This window comes from Haliotis asinina, chromosome 2, assembly GCF_037392515.1.
Source record: "Haliotis asinina isolate JCU_RB_2024 chromosome 2, JCU_Hal_asi_v2, whole genome shotgun sequence".
Taxonomy (NCBI): domain Eukaryota; kingdom Metazoa; phylum Mollusca; class Gastropoda; order Lepetellida; family Haliotidae; genus Haliotis; species Haliotis asinina.
Window position 1 is genome coordinate 1,417,811 of NC_090281.1, and position 26,152 is coordinate 1,443,962.

The 26,152-nt window shown below is 41.7% G+C and overlaps 2 protein-coding genes across 2 annotated transcripts in view; one reads left to right on the forward strand and one right to left on the reverse strand.

Annotated features, from left to right (window-relative positions):
- The window catches only part of LOC137273103 (aspartate--tRNA ligase, mitochondrial-like), a 90,795-nt gene that overhangs the window by 1,235 nt on the left and 63,408 nt on the right, over positions 1–26,152 (reverse strand). The window contains exons 12-17 of the mRNA XM_067805558.1: positions 12,694–12,846; positions 11,689–11,743; positions 5,838–5,921; positions 5,151–5,230; positions 2,392–2,502; positions 4–79 (exon numbers count right to left, since the gene is read on the reverse strand). Coding sequence (XP_067661659.1) covers positions 4–79; positions 2,392–2,502; positions 5,151–5,230; positions 5,838–5,921; positions 11,689–11,743; positions 12,694–12,846 — 559 coding nt within the window. The remainder of the gene's footprint in view (positions 1–3; positions 80–2,391; positions 2,503–5,150; positions 5,231–5,837; positions 5,922–11,688; positions 11,744–12,693; positions 12,847–26,152) is intronic.
- LOC137273100 (CD180 antigen-like) lies at positions 15,496–23,518 on the forward strand. The gene is made up of 2 exons (XM_067805552.1): positions 15,496–15,613; positions 19,915–23,518. The coding sequence occupies exon 2, from the start codon at positions 19,930–19,932 to the stop codon at positions 23,425–23,427; it is 3,498 nt and encodes a 1,165-aa protein (XP_067661653.1). The 5' UTR covers positions 15,496–15,613; positions 19,915–19,929; the 3' UTR covers positions 23,428–23,518.

Consider the following 26,152-nt stretch of genomic DNA (forward strand, 5'->3'; position numbering starts at 1 on the left):
TACCTAATGCAATGCCTCCATGAGGGGGACAGCCAGAGTCCAGTGCATCCAGCAGGTGCTCCAACTGACCAGCATCCTCCTGCAACACAGAAATCAATTGCTACAACATTACCTGCATTGTGAATTTTCCAGCATCAGTGCTGTGTCCTGTAAACAATCCAGGCAATGTGTAAAGTAGTCAATACATTTTAATTATACTTGTCACCAAAATACAAATGATGAACAATACAGGTAAATCCTCCACTGTGCTTCAACACAGAACTTACTAAATGCACTCCTCTGAATCAGTTATGTTGCATTATACATTATGCCTTCAGAATTTTATTGTCATATGGGTTCTCATGTATACTTTGTTAAGCAACTCACTGCTGTCATGAAGACCAGAGAGAGAGCTAGAGATAAGGTCACTTTTAAGTTATCTTGTCAGGCACCACACTGCATAATGAAAACTTGCAACTGGCCAGTCTGGTTTTGATATTTATGAAAAAATTATTTGTTTATAAATGAGGGGCACCCACCCAGACAGAAGCCATACAAGGGTCAAGTAGACTGAACTACTGTTTGCAGTGATCCAAACAGTGAACATTGCGGCCTCTTGATACAGAGTTGTTGTTATTTGGCGATCCCTTCATTGTTGTAACTTGGCAATTCATTTATTGCTATAGCTTGGCAGTCCCTTCATTATTGTTGTTCCGCAAACCCTTCACCGTTGATGCTTGGCAATCCCTACATTGTTGTAGCTTGGCATTCCCTTTATTGTTGCTGCTCAGCAATCCATCCTTTGTTGTAGCTCTGTAATCCTTCATTGTTGTAATTTGGCAATCCCTTCATTGTTGTAGTTTGGCAATCCCTTCATTGTTGTAGTTTGGCAATCCCTTCATTGTTGTAGTTTGGCAATCCCTTCATTGTTGTAGCTTGGTAATCCCCTTATTGTTGCAGCTTGGCACTCATTTCTTTGTTGTAGCTGGTAATCCCTTAATTGTTGCAGCTCTGCAATCCATTCATGGAAATCCCTACATTATTGTAGCTTGGCAATCCCTTTACTGTTGTAGTGTGGCAATCCCTTCATTGTTGTAGTGTGGCAATCCCTTTACTGTTGTAGCTCTGCAATCCCTTTACTGTTGTAGTGTGGCAATCCCTTTACCGTTGTAGTGTGGCAATCCCTATACTGTTGTAGTTTTGTAATCCCTTCACTGTTGTAGTTTGGCACTCCCCTTATTGGTGTAACTTGGCAATCCCTTCATTGTTGTAGGTCTGCAATCTTTTCATTGTTGTTGTTTAGCAATCCCTTCACTGATGTAGTTTGACAATCCCTTCATTGTTGTAACTTGGCAATCCCTTCATTGTTGTAGGTCTGCAACCTTTTCATTGTTGTTTAGCAATCCCTTCATTGTTGTAGTTTGGCAATCCCAGCATTGGTTAAGCTCTCCAATCCTTTCATTTTTGTAGGTTTGCAATGTTGTCATGGAGCAATACCATCACTGCTTGTAATCCGTTTATTGCTGTAACTAAGTAACCCCTTCATCACAGAATATTGATAAGTTATGTGACTCAAGTTTGCAAGCATCTAATCCTTTGCAGAACTATGCATAATTGATCAAGAAGTGAGGTGAGGTTAAATAGGGTTTAACACTGTGCTTGAGAACATTTCACTCATGACATGTGTGCATGTGTGTCTGTGGCTGCTTGTATTAGCCTAGACGAGCTGATTTTGTAGTGCTAGTTCACTGAGATACTATACCATACCCAGACAGGGACCAACAAGTATCATATTACAACTTACTACCTACGAGGGTGAACATATCAGGGTCCACATTTTTCATACAATGCCCTAGGGCAAAGTATCACTTAGTCTTAGTGACAATGCTATGAGGTCACGTTTCTTCTGTGACATTGTGCTATTCATGTGGAGATGGCGGTAGCCAGCCTGTGTTTCAAATTAGATTTGGGTTCATTTTCCACAATTTGACGACTTCAGGAATAAACAGAATATTACATTCGTGCCCATGACATACTATGCTTATAACACTCGTGCCTAAATATCAGTGTATACCTCGCTCTTGCTCGGGAAATACCAACACTTTGGCACTTGTACTGTAAACATAGTATGACGTGCACTCATATCATATCCTCTATGCCTTTGGATCAAGAAATGAGATTTTCTTCAAAGTGAGTTTACACTTTACAAGTTTATCAGACTTAAATCTAGATATGATTATAGTATGTTTCCTGAATGAACTGAGCTTGATCAGAATCATATTTCCAGCAGTGAGACCTTACTAAAACAAAGTGGCCTCGTAGTTACGGTCCTACTAGATTACAATATAATCTGTGTCTCAAGTAGTTGTAGAGTGGAACAAATGGGAGGACACACGATCAGAGGGAGCTCACCTTTAAGATGTGTTCCAGGACATATCTCTGCATCTTGGAGTTGTGGATTCGGATGGAGCCACCTCCAACCTCTGCACCATTCAGGACCAGGTCATAGTGCTGACTACGCACCTGCATGACACAAATGACAACTTTTTCATTGCAGGATATTTATATAGCGCATATATATATCCATGCACCTAGTGCTTGCTCAGTTCGCTGGTATATGGTTCCCTCGATCATTGGATGTCAGTCACAATGTCACATCACATTATCAATCTCAACTCCTTGGGGAGTATACAACTCTTGTTGCCACTAGGCGCATCCTAACGAGGTACCCAATTCACAGCTGGGTGGACTGGGACACATAGTCACAGTGCTTTGTCCAAGTTTACTGCATGATGCTGTACCTGCAACCAGGTGTATGCACATATTCATGTGGCCACCATCTGGTCCATTCTCTTCCCACAGAGTTTACTTCTGTCATATCTTCCTACCTAACGTCTGTTCTAATACGGCCCTTTCATGGTGCGAGTCTTGAACTGGTGCGAGTGTTCAAGACTCGCAATTGGAGGCATTGTTTCAAGAGTGATCATTGCAAGATCTCATTTATTTCCGAATGCATCGGGAAAACTTGCCACTACCAGTTTTTGTTTCTACAAACACATCATGGCGATTGATCCTTGCACTCTCTATTGCCAGTTTCTGATTTTCAGTTAAATGTGAAATACCGAATCTTTCCTTCGCACTTAGATGAACCAACTCCATGGGAGCCGCCATATTGGAGTTAAGTCTATTTAACGCGTGCTCTGATTGGATAGTAACAAGGGAGATAATTCCTGTTGCGATTTTTTGCCGCAATGGGATTTCTCGATGACCGGGAAATATGGCCGTATTAGAACAGAGGTTACGTAGGAAGATATGATAGGAGTAACCACTGTGGGAAGAGAATGCATCTGGTCATATATCAATGGATCCATGGGTTCTTTTAAGTGCACAAGGTTGTATACCGTACACTTGGGGTTGTGAAAACACTGAAAGAATCTGCACACAATGATGACTCCAAGGTTTCTACACCCGATCACAGGTTGACTCTATCCTGTTACCTCAATCTCACTGGATCACTCACTAGCCTGGCGCTTTAACCAGCTCACCCACACCCCACCGCACCCCACATGTAGCATCTTACTCCCACATGCAACACCTTACTCCCTCATGCAGCATCTTACTCACACATGTAGTACCTTACTCCATATTGTAGCATCTTACTCCCACAAGCAGCAAATTACTCCCACATGCAGCATCCTACTCCCTCATGCAGCACCCTACTCCCTCGTGCAGCACCTTACTCCCTCGTGCAGCATCTTACTCCCTCGTGCAGCATCTTATTCCCTCATGCAGCATCTTAGTCCCTCATGCAGCACCTTACTCCCTCATGCAGCACCTGACTCCCTCATGCAGCACCTGACTTCCTCATGCAGCACCTTACTCCCTCATGCAGCATCTTACTCCACATGTAGCACCTTGCTCCCACATGCAGCACCTTACTCCCACATGCAGCATCCTACTCCCTCATGCAGCATCTTACTCCCTCATGCAGCACCTTACTCCCTCATGCAGAATCTTACTCCCTCATGCAGCACCTGACTCCCTCATGCAGCACCTTACTCCCTCATGCAGCAACTTACTCCCTCATGCAGCACCTTACTCCCAACATCCAGCACCTTACTCCCTCATGCAGCACCTTACTCCCTCGTGCAGCATCTTACTCCCTCATGCAGCACCTTACTCCCTCATGCAGCATCTTACTCCACATGTAGCACCTTGCTCCCACATGCAGCACCTTACTCCCACATGCAGCACCTTACTCCCTCATGCAGCACCTTACTCCCTCGTGCAGCATCTTACTCCCTCATGCAGCACCTTACTCCCTCATGCAGCATCTTACTTCCTCATGCAGCACCTGACTCCCTCATGCAGCATCTTACTCCCACATGAAGCACCTTACTCCCTCATGCAGCACCTGACTCCCTCATGCAGCACCTTACTCCCACATGAAGCACTTTACTCCCACATCCAGCACCTGACTCCCTCATGCAGCACCTTACTCCCTCAGGCAGCATCTTACTCCCTCGTGCAGCACCTTACTCCCACATGCAGCACCTTACTCCCACATGTAATGTAAAAGCATCAGAGTCAGAAAATCCCTCCCCCTCTGGTTTTACATTGTCTACCAAAATCTTGGTGGCGTGTTTTCTCCTATACATAAATACCACCTATATATGTAACAGAAGCTCCTAAGGCCCTGACAATAGTAGTGACAATCATAATACTTTATCGAACAATAAATATATCAGTACTTTTTTCACATCGTTATACATATCATTACCTCAAAATTATTAATTGTCACTAGAAATTGACATATTGGTTATGTCAGTATATACACTGTTACTTGATATCAAAATATAGCATATCGTGATGTGTATCGAATCTTATTGTATCGTTCCAAGAATTTGTGGTATGTATCAAATCGTGAATTTTTTGTATCGTCACACCTCTAGTAGCTACATGCAGTTGCAGCTTGTACACTTCTCAGGGTGTATGTGTTTGAGATGTACTGAGCCTCTCAGGTGTGTATGTGTTTCAGAACTATTGACATTCTCATGTGTGTATGTGTTTAAGATGTACTGACCCTATCAGGGTGTGTGTTCGAGATGTACAGACCTTCTCGAACACATGTACAGACCTTTTCGCAGTGTGTGTGTTTGAGACATACTGACCTTCTCAGGGTGGGTGTAGAGTAGGTGTTCATCCTCATTGTGTGGGGCTGTGAAGGGATGGTGGGCAGACTCAACTCCCTCTGCAACATGAAGCCACGAACATTGTACTGATTATCAACTGACAAAGCATGAGCAAACCAACATCACCATGCATAGTTACCTAGCTACTACTACAGCCTAGCCTACTGCCTTGCCCTCACTGCAATTCTAAAACCCTTCATGAAGAATTTCTAGACTTCACGGTTCAGCATCTGTTATCATCTGCAAGAAAACAAAATCACCAGGACTCCTCTTTATCTAAATGGTATCAATGTTACTGTAACAGGTATATACGTTTGGAAACTAATAGTTTGTCTACAGTCTGTGCTGTAAATGGTGCCTCTTACACAGCATTCATTGATAACACCTCACCCATCACATGGATAAGGATTGTTAACATGGTGCCTCTTGCAACAGTATTCATTGATAACGTCTAACCCATCACACTCTGATTGTCAACATGGCGTTTCCTACATGGCATTCAGTGATACCACCTTGCCCATCACATGTCACACTGATTATTAACATGGCACTTCTTGGAAAGCATTCAGTGATAACAGCTTACCAATCACATGATCCTCTCAGTGATAACATGGCACTCATCATTCAGCACTTGTGATTAATTACACTCTCAACCTAATTCTCTACCTTGGCCATCTTCTCTTGGCAGAAACAATGGAAAGTCCTCCACCCACAGGAAGTTGAATCCAGAACCAGATCTAACTGTCACACCTGTACAGATGAAATGGAATGTAATCAACACACTGGCACAGAAAATATGAACTGCAATGGACACACCTGTACAGAGATTATGGAATGCAGTGGATACACCTGCACAGAGATGATAAAATGCAGTGGACATACCAGAACAGAGAATATGAAAGACTATGGACACACCTGAACAGGGATATGGAACCTAGGGGACACACCTGCATGGACAAATAAAATCTAGTTAACACAAGTGAACAGGAATATGGAATCTAGTGGACACACCCAAACAGGAATATGGAATCTAGTGGACACACCTGCACTGGGAACATGAAATCTACTTGGCACACTTGCACAGGTATGTGGAACCTTGTGGATACACCTCAACAGGAATATGGAATCTAGTGGACACACCTCAACAGGAATATAGAATCTAGTGGACACACCTCAACAGGAATATAGAACCTATTGGACACACCTGAACAGGAATATAGAACCTAGTGGACACACCTGAACAGAATATGGAATCTCGTGGATACACCTGAATAGGAATATGGAAACTAGGGGACACACCTGAACTGGAATATGGAATCTAGTGGACACATCTATAGGAATATGGAATCTAAAGGACACAACTGAACAGGAATATGAAATCTAGTGGACACACCTGCACTGGGAACATGAAATGTACTTGACACACCTGCACAGATATGTGGAACCTTGTGGATACACCTCAACAGGAATATGGAATCTCGTGGATACACCTGAAGAGGAATATGGAATCTAGTGGACACACTTGATGGGAATATAGAATCTAGTGGACACAGTTGAACAGAATATGGAACCTAGTGGACAATCTAGTGGACACAAATGAACAGGAATATGGAACCAAAGGGGACACACCTGAACTGGAATATGGAATCTAGTGGACACACCTGAACTGGAATATGGAGTCTAGTGGACACACCTGCACTGGGAACATGAAATCTACTTGAAACACTTGCACAGGTATGTGGAATCAAGTGGACATGCTTGAACAGGAATATAGAACCTAGTGGACACACCTGAACAGAATATGGAATCTAGTGGACACACCTGAACAGAATATGGAATCTAGTGGACATACCTGAACAGGAATATGGAATCTGGGGGATACACCTGAACAGGAATATGGAATCTAGTGGACACATCTTCTCAGGGATACGAAATATAATCAAAGAACCTGAACAGGGTTTACAAAGTGGAATGGACATACCTATAGTGAGAACATGGAATATAATGGACTCACTTGCACCCACTGAAAGATTCCAAGCAAGCCATAGTCAAGCAAGGTAACAAGCATCGTCTATTTAGCATACTGAGTTATTAGTATAACAAGAAGGCAAATTTGTCAATATACCCCGGCAACGGCAGAGAAACAGTTCCTGTTAACTAGCTATGATCTTGTCAAATGTTTTGGCATGTATATAGGAAAGTGGGGGGAGAGTACTGAATGGTCTAAAGGTTCCGCGGAAAGGATCACTACTACCAATTTCAGTCATGGAAACACACAAACAAAAAAGATCTTATTCAAAAATCCAAAACTAGAAGAAGTTACTAGTTCATCACCAGACCTATCTATGTACTCTTTCAGTGTTGTCACAACCGCCGTCCGATATAACTGCCGAACCGGAGGCCCAGCATCTGTTGTTATTGTGTTGCAGTTTCAAATATCTGCAGGCCCTTATGGCCCTCAGAGTGAATTATCTGTCATTATATTTTTTTTCCATCAGAATGATTCATCAATGGCGACAACAGTCTTCACTAACATACAAACATTTCTCTGCTCCACAGTCTTCGCTGTCTTGATTTTATAGATACAGTGTGAAACTGTGCATTTTGCTTTTATTGATTTGACTTTAAAGGTCACATACAACAAAATAATCAAACATAATTAAAACACAATTATCACTTATTCATGACATATAATATACGTTGCTGCTTGTAAAAAAACAAATAAACAATCGCGATTCAAAAGTGCAATATTTTGTACTTGGGCTTACTTTCCTCGAAACAAAGCCCCCGGGAGACTGAACCCAGTCATAGCGGGTAGGCATGTACTCAAGAGTAACGACGGCTTCTGACTGACTGGTTCATTTGATGATACGCTGAGGGCCCATTGTGTGTACAGAAAGATGATGTGTTTGATAGGCATTTTAGAAGTATGGCGAGTCACAACAAAGTAAGAATCTTTATGGATAACAACTTTGTTTATTGTACTTGATGCGTCGTTTCAGTATGGATTCATATACTGTTGTCAAACAAAATCATACACACTAGGAGAAGTTGTTATCCATAAAGAATGTATATAGAGATGTTGGATCTTGTAAATACATGTTCTCTGAATTTGAGTTCAATCCAATCAAAAATCATCTCAGAAGAAATGGTGAACTAGTGCGTGGCTGGAATCTGTCATTCGTCCAAGTACAAAGCAGGACTTGAAACTGACAAGAGTTTGCATCAGTTTCCATCAGATCCAGTCATCCGAGAAAAAAGGATGTAGTTTGTTTGCAACCCACAGACATAAAAACATGTCATATGTACAAGTATCACACCTGCCTAATTACATAATGTGGCAGAGACAGGACTCGAGTCGAAACTCTGGTGTACGAGTCATAGGTGTTAAGTTCAAATTGTATGTGGTCAATGATTGAAGCTGTGTATTGCATATGGTCTTTAGCAAACAGGCAGGCAGACATACAGGTGTCAATAAACCAGACATTGAGCCTTCTCTGTGACAGAAGCTGCTTACCATAATCAACAAGTTCTTTATGTAATGAGTATATTATTTCCTTGTTTGTGTACACAACCATGATTAGACTACTGCTCACAACCTCATGCTCAGTGAATTGTTTGAACTCTGATTTCAGGGGCTTTTTGTCATCATGTTTTTTTCATTTTAGTAGGTTGAACTGGTATTTTTGATGATTTGTTTCGGTAAGTGCATACTGAAAGGTACAGAATGTGCAGGTGACAGCAGGCCCTGATGGCCACATGGCACATTAAAGTATTGCAAACACTGGTCACAACGCTTAGTGTACACTACACAACCCTTAGTGTACACTACACAACCCTTAGTGTACACTACACAGCCCTTAGTGTACACTACACAACCCTTAGTGTACACTACACAGCCCTTAGTGTACACTACACAGCCCTTAGTGTACACTACACAACCCTTAGTGTACACGACACAGCCCTTAGTGTACACTACACAACTCTTAGTGTACACTACACAACCCTTAGTGTACACTACACAACCTTTAGTGTACACTACACAGCCCTTAGTGTACACTACACAGCCCTTAGTGTACACTACACAACCCTTAGTGTACACTACACAACCCTTAGTGTACACTGCACAACCCTGTGGGATATGATATGACCAGATGAATTTGTGCAAACACCCAGTAAACATGGACAAAGTACTGTGACTATGACTGAAGGGGTTGTTGTTGGCATAGGTACTACAGAAATGTACCCTAGGTACCTATCTGCATACAGAAGTGTACCATTGCCAAAGTAAATGTAGAGAATCGTACCCTAGGACGATCCCACTCTGCATAGCAATCAGCGATGGACAAAGGTTCCTCGAAAGTGCACTTTTATTCCTGCCTGTCAAACTGCGGAAAAAATTCAACAGTGCATGTTCGTCAGGAATAACAATATACCTTCCTTTGGCTGTTGTAAAATATCAGCACCATATTCAGTTGATGGCCAGAAAGCACGAAGTCATTCGATCTGGAACAACTGTACAAACCAGTTTTGGCTTTGGCTTGAGAAAAGTGGACTCGTCTGCCGTGTAGGGTACTGGGTATATTTCTGTACATTTACTTTGGCTAAGGGTACATTTCTGTCTACATAATGGTACCTGAGGTACATTTCTGTAGTACCTGTACTGGCAACGACCCCGTCACCATGACTATGTGTCCCAGTTCACCAATTTGTGAAAGGGTAACTTGTAATCTAGCCACAAGAACATCCAGTCTGTGAGACTTATCTCCAATCACAAAATTAAAAAAGTTAACAAATTTCCAGTATAAATCCATTATGTATCACAAGACAGTTCATTGATTTATAACTGACCAATCATAACTACAGGGTTTCTGTGCATACAGCTTTAATATAGTTCAAAAACTCGGTGACATATCAGTAAACATTACAGCAGCATGGAATATTGTGAAACATTCATCATTTCCTACTTACACCAATAAAAAGTTGAAATTCACTTGAGTGCCCCAACTGACATGGTATCAACTGACAACACCGCCCTCCTATCCACATGGTGTTAATTAGCCTCATTACCCACAGCTAATTGGTCTGTTGACCCTGGCCTTATCTGAGGCGGATGTGGAGGGCAGTGATAACACCTTGTATCTCCCTGACCAAGGCCAGCACATACACACTGTAGAATACAGGAATGTCCTCGGGACACTAATATTAGCGTCATATCATCACACATTAGTTATGTTTCAGTGGGTCACACACCTTTGTACACAATCTACAATACCAAACTATTTGTCAGTCTCCCTTTCTGCTTTAATTATCTTCAGTTGGTATGACCTCTGTCTCAGAAGAACACTCATTATACAGTCTACAATGTCATGTCTGGTAACCATGGACACTGCAGATTCTGAGATTCTGTACAAGAAGAACTCTATAGACAGTGTCTACAAAGAGATGTCAGAAACTGAACAAACAATAGGACACTATAAGATGAATTATACATCAAAATATGATGGATTAACAGAAAGTTTTTGGTTTGGTTAGTTTGAGCTATGTGACGGCGGTTCGTAAATAATCGAATCTGGACCAGACAATCCACTGATCAGCAGCATGAGCATCAATCTAGGCAACTGGGATACAATGCCATTGTCAACCAAGTCAGCAAACCTGATCATCTGATCCTGTTAGTCATCTCTTATGGGACCAGTACTTTATATACCAGTACTTTATGTACCAGTACTTTATGGACAAGTACTTTATGTATCAGTACTTTATATACATGTACTTTATGTACCAGTACTTTATGTACCAGTACTTTATGTACCAGTACTTTATGTACCAGTACTTTATGTACAAGTACTTTATGTACCAGTACTTTATATACATGTACTTTATGTACCAGTACTTTATGTACCAGTACTTTATGTACAAGTACTTTATGTACCAGTACTTTATGTACCAGTACTTTATGTACAAGTACTTTATGTACCAGTACTTTATATACATGTACTTTATGTACCAGTAATTTATGTACCAGTACTTTATGTACCAGTACTTTATGTACCAGTACTTTATGTACAAGTACTTTATGTACCAGTACTTTATGTACCAGTACTTTATGTACAAGTACTTTATGTACCAGTACTTTATATACATGTACTTTATGTACCAGTACTTTATGTACCAGTACTTTATGTACCAGTACTTTATGTACCAGTACTTTATGTACAAGTACTTTATGTACCAGTACTTTATGTACCAGTACTTTATGTACAAGTACTTTATGTACCAGTACTTTATATACATGTACTTTATGTACCAGTACTTTATGTACCAGTACTTTATGTACCAGTACTTTATGTACCAGTACTTTATGTACAAGTACTTTATGTACCAGTACTTTATGTACCAGTATTTTATGTACCAGTACTTTATGTACAAGTCCTGAATGTACATAGCAGAATTGTGACAAGTGTCACCCTAGTGAGAACATTATGCAGTATTATGTTGTCCAAATATCTGTTACCTCTTGCTTCCAGTGAGTCTGCACACATCAGTCGGGCACGGCCCAGATAAGTCAGCTGAAGGAACAACCAACAATGATGTCAATACAGATCACATGTGCCTGCTTCTTTACAAATCATAACCAAAGCTTTAGCAATACTGCATCTGAGGGTATTTACCACAACAAACATCAACAACTCACCACTTCATGTTTTCTCAATGTAGCATTTTTCCCATGAACATTCACACATGATACAATTAATCACAAACTGTATTTTAATTTTGCCTTTTGGGTTTTTTTTTTTTTTAAAAAACTCACTATTATTCACTGTTTTAACATTGCATCTGTTTTTTCTGACTAATCACTCTCACCTATCACTTCATGTGGCCCAGTGTTTGACAGATAACAAAGTGATTGGTGCTACACACAACAATGTACTTCAGTTTCATCTTTTTGTGACTGGAAATAACTCACAACTAAAAAAACATCATCATAATTGCAGACTCCATCACTCATCACTTCAAACAATGTCATTCTGTCTTTAATTACAACCACTGAAAATATGTAGAAACAAATTCTGGCTTGTAAAATCTGAAGATTTGCACAATTTTACCTGTGAACTTTTCTTCAGACAAAACAGATGATACATGACAGCTAGCCACATGCCTGACAACGTTACAAGAATCAATACATCACATCACAATATAATAAAGAAGTCGTTATCCACAAGGTATCACACCTTTTTGTATTATTTATCAACTTCTAAAATGGAGTTAAACGCAATGTGTGAAATTTATGCTGGTCCTGTGGTCCCGGTCTTGTACAACCTTATCAGGACCACTAAATGACAGGCTTGCAGTGGTCCTGATGGCTAGTGACTTTTGCATTTATTAACCAAGTAACTCTATAAAAGATTTTTGGGATCAGGGAAGAACAGACAAGACCACCAGTTATTGTCCACTCATTCGTCTTGTGGTCTAGTGGGAAAATTTGAAAGGTTTCTTTCCCTGAAACAGATTTACTAACCGCATGGTCTGTTTCCCCTGTTACTATGACGACAACATCATCTGGTTGCAAGTTCAGTTTGTGTGAGAGGGACTGCTTCACATCCTCAGTCAGAGACTTGGCCACACCCCCCTGCCATTGCTTCTCTTCCTGGATCTTTACAGTCATGACATTCTGTAACAAACATTCTCTGTGTTACCAAGAAAACTAAATCATCAGATATTTTGATCCAGAAGTAGCCGCAATGGATCTTCACAGTAATATTACACTGTAACAAACTTTCTCTATGACAACTAAATCATCAGATACTCTGATCCAGAAGTAGCAGCAATGGATCTTCACAGTAATATTACACTGTAACAAACTTTCGCTATGACAACTAAATCATCAGATATTCAGATCCAGAAGTAGCTGCAATTGATCTTCACACTAACATTATACTGTAACAAACTTTCTCTATGACAACTGAATCATCAGATATTCTGATCCAGAAGTAAGTTGTTTCAAAGGCATTTGGAAGTTGGAGGAATCAAACTAAAAGTGCTTTATGGTTCAACTTCTTTATTATATAACAACTGAATCATCAGATATTCTTATCCACAAGTAGCTGCAATGGATCTTCACAGTAATATTATACTGTAACAAACTTTCTCTATGACAACTGAATCATCAGATATTCTGATCCAGAAGTAGCTGCGATTGATCTTCACAGTAATATTATACTGTGACAAACTTTTTCTATGACAACTGAATCATCAGATATTCTGATCCAGAAGTAGCCGCAATGGATCTTCACAGTAATATTATACTGTAACAAACTTTCTCTATGACAACTGAATCATCAGATATTCTGATCCAGAAGTAGCTGCGATTGATCTTCACAGTAATATTATACTGTGATAAACTTTTTCTATGACAACTGAATCATCAGATATTCTGATCCAGAAGTAGCCGCAATGGATCTTCACAGTAATATTATACTGTAACAAACTTTCTCTATGACAACTGAATCATCAGATATTCTGATCCAGAAGTAGCTGCGATTGATCTTCACAGTAATATTATACTGTGATAAACTTTTTCTATGACAACTGAATCATCAGATATTCTGATCCAGAAGTAGCCGCAATGGATCTTCACAGTAATATTATACTGTAACAAACTTTCTCTATGACAACTGAATCATCAGATATTCTGATCCAGAAGTAGCTGCGATTGATCTTCACAGTAATATTACACTGTAACAAACTTTTTCTATGACAACTGAATCATCAGATATGGATCTTCACAGTCATGAGTGTGACTACCCAGTCACTTAAAAGATATGTCATGAATTTAAATTGGATTAAGGTGGTGAAAAGCCAAATATCGTATCAAAAAATGTATGACAAGAAACATACATATTAAATGACTGTCAGCTACATTCTGGTTTAAAGAAAAAGACCTAGAAATATAAGCTGAAGGAATATTTATCAAGTGAAGAGGATATCTAATCCTGACAGTTTAGATGTTGGTGAGTGTTGAGGCTGGGTGTGGAGAATGTAACAAACACCTCTATCCTCTGACAGATGACCCTGGGCAAGGAGGAGAGATCCTGTTACCCAGCTGGGGGGTATTCAGTTTCCTCCAGTGATAGAGGATCCCCCATATCAGCTTGCGAGTAGGAGGAGGCTGTGCTATTGCCCCCAACCCCCAACCCTTCCTCCCCCTTGCACTATCCCACAAGGTGCAGTGCTGGCAGTGGTGGTATCCATGGGCTCTAGACTTGTTGAACTGTAGTTTAACAAAAACACAACATGTAACACTGCATCATATACGGTCCATCTGATTTAAACTCACACACTGCTCACTACTGCAACATCTAATATATATAATGAAAAAAAACCCACTTTTGCAGTCATATGAAATCGACACACAAACTTTGATCATTTGTCTCATAAATTTGGATACCTAAATAAATAATTTGTTTGACAAACAATCATTATTTTGGTGTCACTTTTAAAGATTTCATACAAGGGGGATCCCATGCTGGCAGATCAACCAGCGTGTGTAGTGATATTTTGGCTTCACAGGTGCCTGTGCAAGGCGTCCCCCTCATTCAATAAATTATCATGGTTGGTCTGTCAATTTCATGTGACAATGCAAAATTTGCCTTTGTTGCAACTAGTAGATTTTGTGTGAGTGAGGAAATCGGTCTGAAATGAAATCTTATGGACTGTAACCAGCACTGATTCAGTTAAATCTGGTACACTGAATACAACACAGCAATCTTTGTTACCAGATTCTAAGTGGGACTACACTATTTTGAATGTCATGTCATCAAGGTGTCATGGTACTATGATGTCATAGTACTATAATGTCATGGCAAAGATGTCCTAGAAAAAGGTGATGGAAAGTCAGGCTGTACAATCATGACAGTGTGATTGTACATGGGAAATCATGAAGGTCTTGAGTACTGCTTAAACATGTTCTGCCATTGTCATCATGAGATTATATATTTTCATCAATTCACCAAACTGAAAACTGAAACAAACCACCCTTAAACAATAGCTAAACTATTTCTAAATAATAAAATAATAGACAAAGAGAAGAATTCTACATCTGCCAGTATTTCACTGTATGTGCCACCACCTCAGCTAACCAAACCACAACGTATCATAGACAGAACATCCATGGACAAACATCTCCTGGAGAAAGAACTGTTCAGGGGAACCTGTACTCCTAACATGAACATGTGTTCCAGCATCTAATATTATACCAGCATGAGGACTGGCTGGTTGGGAGGTCAGATCTGTGTCATCAGAGGTGATACCAGGCACAGTCCTGGGGCCAGTCAGCCAGTCACAACCTGCCAGTGTGCCATGAGCCTGGGGGAGGCGGTCCATGTACAACACACACATACACTTACAGACGAACAGGATCCAGGGAAAGACACTCACAGGTAGGGCCTAACCTACTTCTTTACAATTCTGAAGAAATAACACCCAAGGGCATGTGTACATCTGTACCTTTCTTGAAGTAAAACCACCCATCACCTGTCTACATCAGTAACTTTCTTGTAGTAAAACCACCCATCACCTGTCTACATCTGTACCTTTCTTGTAGTAAAACCCTCCATCACCTGTCTACATCTATAACATTCTTGTCGTAAAACCATCCATCACCTGTCTACATCTGTACCTTTCTTGTACCAACACCACCCATCACCTGTCTACATCTGTTACCTTTCTTGTACCAACACCACCCATCATCTGTCAACATCTGTACCATTCTTGTACCAACAGCACCCATCACCTGTCTACATCTGTACCTTTCTTGTAGTAAAACCATCCATCACCTGTCTACATCTGTACCTTTCTTATACCAACACCACCCATCACCTATTTACATCTGTACCTTTCTCGTAATTAAACCACCAATTACCTGCCTACATCTATATCTTTCTTGTATCAACACCACCCATCACCTGTCTACATCTGTACCTTTCTTGAAGTAAAACCAGCCATCACCTGTCTGCATACGTACCTTTCTTATACCAACACCACCCATCACCTGCCTCCATCTCTAACATTCTTGTAGTAAAACCACCCATCACCTGTCTACATTTGCAACCTTCTTGTATCAACACCACCCATCACCTGTCTACATCTGTACCTTTCTTGTAGTAAAACCACCCATCACCTGTCTACATATATAACATTCTTGTAGTAAAACCACCCATTACCTGTCTACATTCGCAACCTTTCTCATACTAAAACCACCAATTACCTGCCTACATCTGTACCTTTCTTGTACCAACACCACCCATCACCTGTCTACATCTGTACCTTTCTTGCACCAACACCACCCATCACCTGTGTACATCTGTGCCTTTCTTGTAGCAAAACCACCCATCACCTGTCTGTATACGTACCTTTCTTATATCAACACCCATCACCTGTCTACATCTGTAGCTTTCTTGTAGTAAAACCACCCATCACCTGTCTACATCTGTACCTTTCTTGTATCAACACCATCCATCACCTGTCTACATCTGTACCTTTCTTGTACCAACACCACCCATCACCTGTCTACATCTGTTACCTTTCTTGTACCAACACCACCCATCATCTGTCAACATCTGTACCATTCTTGTACCAACAGCACCCATCACCTGTCTACATCTGTACCTTTCTTGTAGTAAAACCATCCATCACCTGTCTACATCTGTACCTTTCTTATACCAACACCACCCATCACCTATTTACATCTGTACCTTTCTCGTAATTAAACCACCAATTACCTGCCTACATCTATATCTTTCTTGTATCAACACCACCCATCACCTGTCTACATCTGTACCTTTCTTGAAGTAAAACCAGCCATCACCTGTCTGCATACGTACCTTTCTTATACCAACACCACCCATCACCTGCCTCCATCTCTAACATTCTTGTAGTAAAACCACCCATCACCTGTCTACATTTGCAACCTTCTTGTATCAACACCACCCATCACCTGTCTACATCTGTACCTTTCTTGTAGTAAAACCACCCATCACCTGTCTACATATATAACATTCTTGTAGTAAAACCACCCATTACCTGTCTACATTCGCAACCTTTCTCATACTAAAACCACCAATTACCTGCCTACATCTGTACCTTTCTTGTACCAACACCACCCATCACCTGTCTACATCTGTACCTTTCTTGCACCAACACCACCCATCACCTGTGTACATCTGTGCCTTTCTTGTAGCAAAACCACCCATCACCTGTCTGTATACGTACCTTTCTTATATCAACACCACCCATCACCTGCCTACATCACTAACATTCTTGTAGTAAAACCACCCATCACCTCTCTACATCTGTACCTTTCTTGTATCAACACCACTCATCACCTGTCTACATCTGTACCTTTCTTGTACCAACACCACCCATCACCTGTCTACATCTGTACCTTTCTTGTACCAACACCACCCATCACCTGTCTACATCTGTACCCTTCTTATACCAACACCACCCATCACTTGTCTACATCTGTACCTTTGTTGTACCAACACCACCCATCACAAGTGTCCACATCTGTACCATTCTTGTACCAACATCACCCATCACCTGTCTACATCTGTACCTTTCTTATACTAACACCTCCCATCACCTGTCTACATCTGTAACTTTCAACCTATTTCCACCTACCCCCAAGTACACTGACCTCTCTTGAGAACACAGTCCACTATGGATTCTGACTGATGTGGCTTGTCCTACTTCTGTCAACTCCTGCACAGACAAGCCATCATGACAACAGTCCAGGTCAAACACCAGAACTTGTCACTAATTGTTTCCATAGATTCCTCTCCCAATCAATCCATCCACCCCAGTTAAACTTTCATACACTCTTCCATATTAAGGGTTAGAATTAATCAAACGATACCTGGAATCTCTTCTATCAGAACTGAAAAGGGGATGAAACTGTGGTTGTAGGTTTTACACAGTGATACCTTTAGATCGAGTGAGTGAGGCTATCCCAAAAAAATGTCATTGAAAAATGTAGACAGATCAGTATTGTGATGGTAGTTATGACTGAGTTGTTAGCTAAAATATCTTAAAAGAACTATCACAAATGAATGAAGTTCATCATTACAATATTACCTGGTGCTACATCATGAATTGTTTTCATGTATGCATGGTTTCTAACTTACACCTTTGGGTTTTCATGGAAGCACAATACACAATAAAGACAGTGTCACTCTACCATAAATGTCATAGCATGTACAGATTAATCCCCCTTGCAAATAGTTATAAAGGTCACATGCAACCAAAAAATCAAACATAATTAAAACACAATTATCACTTATTCATGATATATAATATACATTGCTGCTTGTAAAAAAACAAATAAACAAAATTATAAATGTGCAATCGCCTTTCAAAAGTGCAATATTTTGTACTTGGGTTTACTTCCCTCGAAATGAAGCCCCCGGGAGACTGAACCCAGTCATAGCGGGTGGACGTGCACTCAAGAGTAACGACGACTTCCGATTGGCTGGTTCAATTACTGATACGCTGAGGGCCCATTGTGTGTACAGAAAGATAATGTGTTTGATGGGCATTTTAGAAGTATGGTTAGTCACAACAAAGTAAGGTTCTTTATGGATAACAACTTCTTTTATTGTACTTGATGTGTCGTTTCAGTATGGATTCATATACCGTTGTCAAACAAAATCATATACACTGTGAGAAGTTGTTATCCATAAAGAATGTGTATAGAGATGTTGGGTTTGGTAAATACACGTTCTCTGAATTTGAGTTCAATCCAATCAAAAATCATCTCAGTAGAGATGGTGAACTAGAAACTGTTATTCATCCAAGTACAAAGCAAAAGTCATAAATCAATTTATTTTGTAGGTGTTGATAGGTGTTAAGTTAAAATTGCATGTGGTCAATGATTGAAGCTGTGTATTGCATATGGTCTTTAGCAGACAGGCAGGCAGTCATACAGGTGTCAATAAACCAGATATCAAGCTTTTTCTGTGACAGGCTGCTTACCACAGTCAACAAGTCTTTTAATGTAACAAATAGATTATTTACTTGTTTGTGTACACAACCAAGATTAGACTACTGCTCACGACCTTATACTCTGGGCATGCATACTGTTTCAAGCCCCGCAAACCTATTCACTGCGCATGTGTTATGGGACAGCGCGGTACAGATGTTGAAACCTCTTTCTCCCCCAACGCTGGGAGAAATTTAGTGTATCGTTTGAACTCCGATTTCGTGAGCTTTTTCTTGCATATCGTTTTTTTTTCAATTTTATAGGTTGAATTGGCATTTTTGATGATTTGTTTCGGTAAGTGCATAAAGAAAGATATCAGAATCTGCAAAGTTGTGTTTTACGTTGCATGTGACTTTTAAATAAACTTTGCGAGTAGTGAGGGTTATTAAACGGCTTACACCACAAGGGGATACTTATTTAATACACATGTAATATGTTAGGCATGATGAAGATTATAAAAATAAATACGATTTTAGTGTTTCTTTCATGAAATATATAGCTATAGTATAATGTGTTTACAACACAAAGGTCATATCTATTGAAAAATATTGGCAAGTAGACCCACTACATGAAATACCCTGAGAAGTGACCTAAAATAGGTCGCAGATACCTGTCCCCGTGACAGTACATAAGGTGATTAGGCAAAATAACCATCTTGGTCTTGGATATTGTTCTAAATTTTTGTTCCTGTTTTTGTTACAGATTCATCCAGTGACCATGAAGATCAACATGCTGGTCCATCTAATGATGTTGGTCAGCATCCTGCACTCCTTCCCCTGCACTCAGGCGAAGTGTCCTAGTGTCTGCACCTGTGATGACACCCTCACAAGCATACAGTGTGTGGATCAGGTCCTCTTCCGCCTGCCTGAGCTGCCAAAGATGGTGCAGCATCTCAATGTGTCCAACATCTACCTAGGACCCATCCTCACCACCTCATTCAATACATTCACAAGGCTGACTCATCTTGACCTCTCCAGCAATCTAATCTCCTTCATTAACAACAACACATTCAGCGGCCTTGATACCCTCACTCACCTGGACCTCAGTAACAACAACCTAAAAGTGTTGGCAGATGACGTGTTTCAGGGCCTACATAGGCTAGAGGTGCTCCATCTCGACAACAATGGCATTGACAACTTTAATGGTGCCTTCTTCCGTGAAATGCCTAACCTCAGAGAGCTCTACCTCAGCAGGAACAACTTCTTCCATCTGAAGCTTGGTTTGAGATTCCAGGTACTCAACCAACTGCAGGTGCTTGATCTTTCTCACAATGACTTTGCTGACGTTACAAATGATGCATTTGATAATGTTCACAGCTGGACAAACACTGTAAAAAGAAAACTCAGTTTGTCTCACTGTCAGATCACTTCTGTTGAAAATGGAACTTTTCTACAATTTCGAGGACTGTATGACCTTGATCTATCAGGAGTGACCACACTGACCTCTGACAATATCTCTATCATTATGGAGGACCTCAAACACTTGAACACCAAGCGACTGAATCTAGGATCAATGAACCTTGCGAACATCGACACAATCTTCACTAGCTCACCCAAGCTGTCCTTGCACTATCTTAACCTCTCACACAACAAACTACAAAATATATCAGCCACAGCCTTTACCAACATTGGTTCACTTCAACACTTAGACATCAGCTACAACAACATCAAGGTACTGCAGCCCTCTTTCACAAAACTGAACAACCTAAAGATTCTGGACATTTCACACAATGAACTCAAGTCCTTTGACGGACCTGCAGTGGCTAAGCTTACCAGCCTGGAGACTCTGACAGCCAGCCACAATAGGTTTGATGAAAGATCACAGGTAAAGCTCAACCCTTTGCAGCATCTCAAAGTCCTTGATCTCAGCTTCAACACCCTTGATGATCTTATAACCACTGGTAATACAGTCAAACTAGAAGAACTGATCTTGGCAGGTAACAACATCTCTAGCCTGGACATGATACCCCAGGCAGATAACCTTCGGGTCCTGGACGTCAGCCAAAACAAGATCACTGTCCTTGGGCCCTACATATTCTCCTCAGCTGTCAAATTAGAGAAAGTAGATTTCAGTCAGAACCTGATCTCTGTGATTGATCACATGGTGTTCCTTCCCAACACCTCCCATCCCTACATGATTAATCTGTCAGGAAACAAGCTAACCAATCTTTGGTTTGGCGGATGGTCAAGAGCGCAAGTTCTTGATCTCTCTGAGAATCTCATATCTGAGGTTGATTTCAATGCCTTCCAGGGTATGAGTGATCTGGAAGTGTTGGATTTGTCTTCTAATGTCATAACAGGTTTCCATGACAACACCTTCAGAGACTTACTGAATCTGCACACTCTGATTGTGGCCAACAACTCACTTGAAACCCACTTTCACCACCAGAAATTCAAATATACCTTCAGTAGTCTTGAGTCTCTGAAGACAGTTGACCTGAGTTCAAACAGCATCACTCACATGGAAGCAAGTACCTTTGACAAGAATCATGCACTGGTCAACATATCTCTTGCTAGTAACAAACTTCCAACTATTTCTCCATTTGTGTTCAAAGACTTGACAAATTTGCAACACCTTGGCTTATCTGGCAACCCATTCCTCTGTGACTGTAACCTGCTGCCTCTAGTTTCCTGGCTGACTGAAGTCGATCCCGACATCTATGGGAAGTCCCGTTTTGAGTGTGCATCTCCTTACAGTAGGCGAGGGATGAGCATATTTGAATACGAGGTGACTTTCCTTGAGTGTAATGAAGGCCTCCTCAACTTCATTGTGTTTGGCTCCCTGGGATTGTTGATGATTTTTGTAGGAGTCGTGGGGACCATTGTGTGTCGGTCATACCAGAAGTGGAGAGTGATGATGATATCAAAGACAAGTGAAGAGAAGATAAAGGAAGACATCAAGGTGAACCATGTGAGGAAAGCCAAGAAGGAAATGCCAGTAGAGATACTGGATGAACTGGACCACCATCTCAAGATGAAGTTGTGGAGCAGCAAACACAATGGTCTCAGCCATGTGCCAAATGGTGTTTTAAAACATGGCAACACTGATGTGCCCCAGTATCACAAGGTGAAGAAATCTCAGGATAGGGGAAGAAAAGTAAAAAAAGAATCTTCAAGGTCAAGGTCAAAGTCTCAAGACAGGAAAACCTCCAAATCTCGGTCCAAAAGTCATAACAGGAGCAGATCCCACAGCAAGACTGACAAGAAAGCCAAAGAGGAACGAGAGCGTATTCGCCGTTATGAAAAGCAGTTGCTGTATACGCTAGCTAGGTACAAGCCGACCAGTCGGTGGGATTCTGAGGGGAGGGACAGGTGGGCAACACTTGCACACACAGACCTGGGAAACAGGAGAGAGTATGACCCCCAGAGAGCAGACAAGTTCTTCACCATGCCTTCACACCGACGCCAGACCCTGCTAGACGAAAGGCAGCTTCACCAGCCCTCTCATCGACGTCCTCAAAAGACTTTGCTTGATGACTGGGAGCTAGGTCGAAGTGAGTATAGTCAGATCAACCGACAAGACAGACTTGTGCTATCTCACAGGAGACCAGTTAAACCTAGACACTATGTACACGATGAAACTGGCACTAGGAGATTGCCTCCATCACAAGGATACGACATTGTGCGAGCTGGTCTGAAAGATGAGGAGGACAGGTACTACCGGAGGCAGTCACAGAGGCTACTTGACAAGTACAACTCTGAACCCTACGTAACCTACATGAAGGATGCAAAACAGCAGAGTGAATATCAGTTTCAGAAACATGACTTTCAGACTGAACCCAGGTCAAGGGGAGATAAGCGTGGTTATGATGTAATGACTTTAGAGAAAGCCAACGCTGCTGCAGGTCTTAGGCAGCCTCAAGGTACTGGACGAGAATATGTTGAGCTGCCATTCCGTGACACCCGAGCCAGGTCAACATATGAGGAAATCATCATCACTGGCCCGCAGAGGAGCAAGAGCTATGGAGACCTTGATTTCCACTCAAAGAAGAGGAGATTTGAGCATGATATAGTTGATGAAGAAATGGAGAGAGATAGAAGCCTCTCCCAGCAAAGGAGCGACACTCACAAGGCTGCTGATGTTAGACTGAGTGCTCACCACAGATCTGAGCCTGCCATTAGTGAAGTGAAAGCAGAAGTCCATCAGGAAGACCTGAGAAGAACCCCTGAGCCTGACTACCCAGCTGACAATCCCAAGTTATCAGACTGGGTTTGACGCGGCAGACTCCACAATGTGGCAACATGATATCCTAAACCAGTCAGTCATTCCCTAGTTACATAGACAACACAGACCTGATGGACATGGTTAGTAGGACAACATAGACTTAATGTACATGTGGAGGGTCGTGCTGTGTGTGTGTGTGTGTGTGTGTGTGTGTGTTGTGGGGGGGAGGGGGGAGTGAGAAGGGGTGTAAGAGGAAAGAAGGTTGATATATGGGGATGTGGAGATATCATGTGGGGGTCTGGGGGCTGATATGTGGGAATGTGGGGTAGATATGTGGGGAATGATATGTTGGGGTGTGGGAGGTGATATGCGGGGTGTGGGGAAGATATGGGAGAGTGTGGGGGTGATATGTCGGGGGTTAAAGGGGTGATACATGGGGGTGTGGAGGATGATGTGTCGGATGTGGGGAATGATATGTAGGGGTGTGGAGGATGATGTGTGGGGGTGGCAGGGATAATATGTCGCATGTGGGAGATGATATGTGGGGGTGTGTGGAAGATATGTGGGGGGGTGTGAGGTGATATGTGGGTTTGTGTGGAAGGGATGTGGGGCTGTGGGCATGATATGTGGGGGTGTGGGAGGTGATATGTAGGGGTGTGTGGAAGATATATGGGGGTGTCGTGGTGATATGTGGGGGTGTGGGAGGTGATATGTAGGGGTGTGTGGAAGATATCTGGGGGTGTAGGGGTGATATGAGGCAGTGTGAGGGAAGATATGTGGGGGTGTGGGGGTGTGGACGATGATGTGTGGAGTGGCAGGGATGACATGTCGGATGTGAGGGATGATATGAGGGTGTGTGGAGGATGTTATGTGTGTGAGAGTGTATGTGTGGTGGGGTGGGAGGGGCTACTATAAAAGGACGAGGAGGTGCTGTATAGATCTGCATGCTGTACATTCTTCTTGTAACCTTACCATATAGTATCTGATAGCACTAGTAAACCATAGCATCCACTTGTGTTGTGTGTTCTCTACCACCATAATAATAATAATAATAATAATAACAAGAATATGTTCCTCCATGGTTCTGCAAAGGTCGCACAATGCTTCTCCCCCAAAAAGGAGACTTGACTGATCCCCAAAACTAACTATCCGCCCTATCACATGTCTAAATACTCAATACAAATTATTCACAGGGTGTTTGACAAACCTCATGTCATCGTACTGCTCTTCCAATGAGACAATTTACAGACATCAGAAGGGGGCGAGAAAGGGATGTTGGGGATGCAGGGATCAACTTCTTGTACAGAAAATGATTTTGGAAGAGGTGAAAACGTACCACTGCAACCTCTTCATGTGCTGTCCATGACTCTGTCCCACATGAACGGATTCTGAAGTCTCTTCAGTGTATTGACCTCCTAGAGCGACTACTTGATTAACTCAAGTCTTTAATGAGTTGCTGGTCGACTCAACTTGAGATGTACTCGCAAGGGCAGATGCAGACTTCGGAATCTATTCCAGTCAGACGGGGTATATTTCAGGGGGACTCCTTCAGTCCTTTGCTTTTTTGTCTGTCTTTAAATCCTTTGAGTTTTCTCAATATAGAGGAGGGTTACCATCCTGGACCTCCTCAGCACAGATCCCCAACACCTCTTACTCATCTCCCATACATGGATGACATTGAGCTCCTTGCCAAGGGAGATACCTGAGTTTGAAACAATCAGGTTCTCATCGAGTCCTTCTCTCCTAGTCCAGTCCTTCTCTCCTAGTCCAGTCCTTGTCGAGTCCTTCTCTCCTAGTCCACTCCTTCTCTCCTAGTCGAGTCCTTCTCTCCTTGTCGAGTCCTTCTCTCCTAGTCCAGTCCTTCTCTCCTAGTCCAGTCCTTCTCTCCTAGTCCAGTCCTTCTCTCCTTGTTGAGTCCTTCTCTCCTAGTCCAGTCCTTCTCTCCTTGTCCAGTCCTTCTCTCCTTGTCCAGTCCTTCTCTCCTAGTCCAGTCCTTCTCTCGTTGTCCAGTCCTTCTCTCCTTGTCGAGTCCTTCTCTCCTAGTCCAGTCCTTCTCTCCTTGTCGAGTCCTTCTCTCTTTGTCGAGTCCTTCTCTCCTTGTCGAGTCCTTTTCTAATGATATTGGCATGACATTTGGACTCGACAAATGTAACACTCTTCATTTGAAACGTGGCAAGGTAACTAATAATGGATCAGTCAAGTTACAAGGGGGAGGGGATATTGAACATCTCGTGGAACATCAGGCCTACACCTATCTTGGAATGCAAGTTTGAGACAAGCTCCAGAATGCCCAGATTCAAGATAAATTTTCGCGCTGAGTATATATCTCTTTTAAAGAAAATCTGAAGCTCAGAGCTAAATGCTCGAAACAAGGTCAAAGCCACCAATACCTTTGCTGTGCCAGTCCTCTCCTATTCCTTTGGAGTAGTTGATTGGACAAAACAAGACATCCAGAGTCTTGACCAGACCAGAAGGATCATGTCAGATAACAGAGCACACCACCCTCGTTCTTCTCTTAATTGTTTATATATGCCAATCAATTCTGGAGGTTGGGGTTTGATTAATCTGGATGCTCTTCATGACAGAATTTTATTGTGTACTTTTGCACATATATATTTATCAGATGATCCTCTGGTAATGCACGTCAAGACTCATGATGAAAGCAAGGAATTCCACAGCTATTTTACGCGTGCCAAGGTTGTTGGACATAATCAGAAATTTGAAGTTGATTTTGTTGATGGTGATGTACTGCTGGACGGTAGAGAGGTGGGAGTAA

Bases quoted from the DNA above. Each gene is read 5' to 3' on its own strand.
- LOC137273100 (XM_067805552.1), top strand. From the start codon at position 19,930: ATGAAGATCAACATGCTGGTCCATCTAATGATGTTGGTCAGCATCCTG.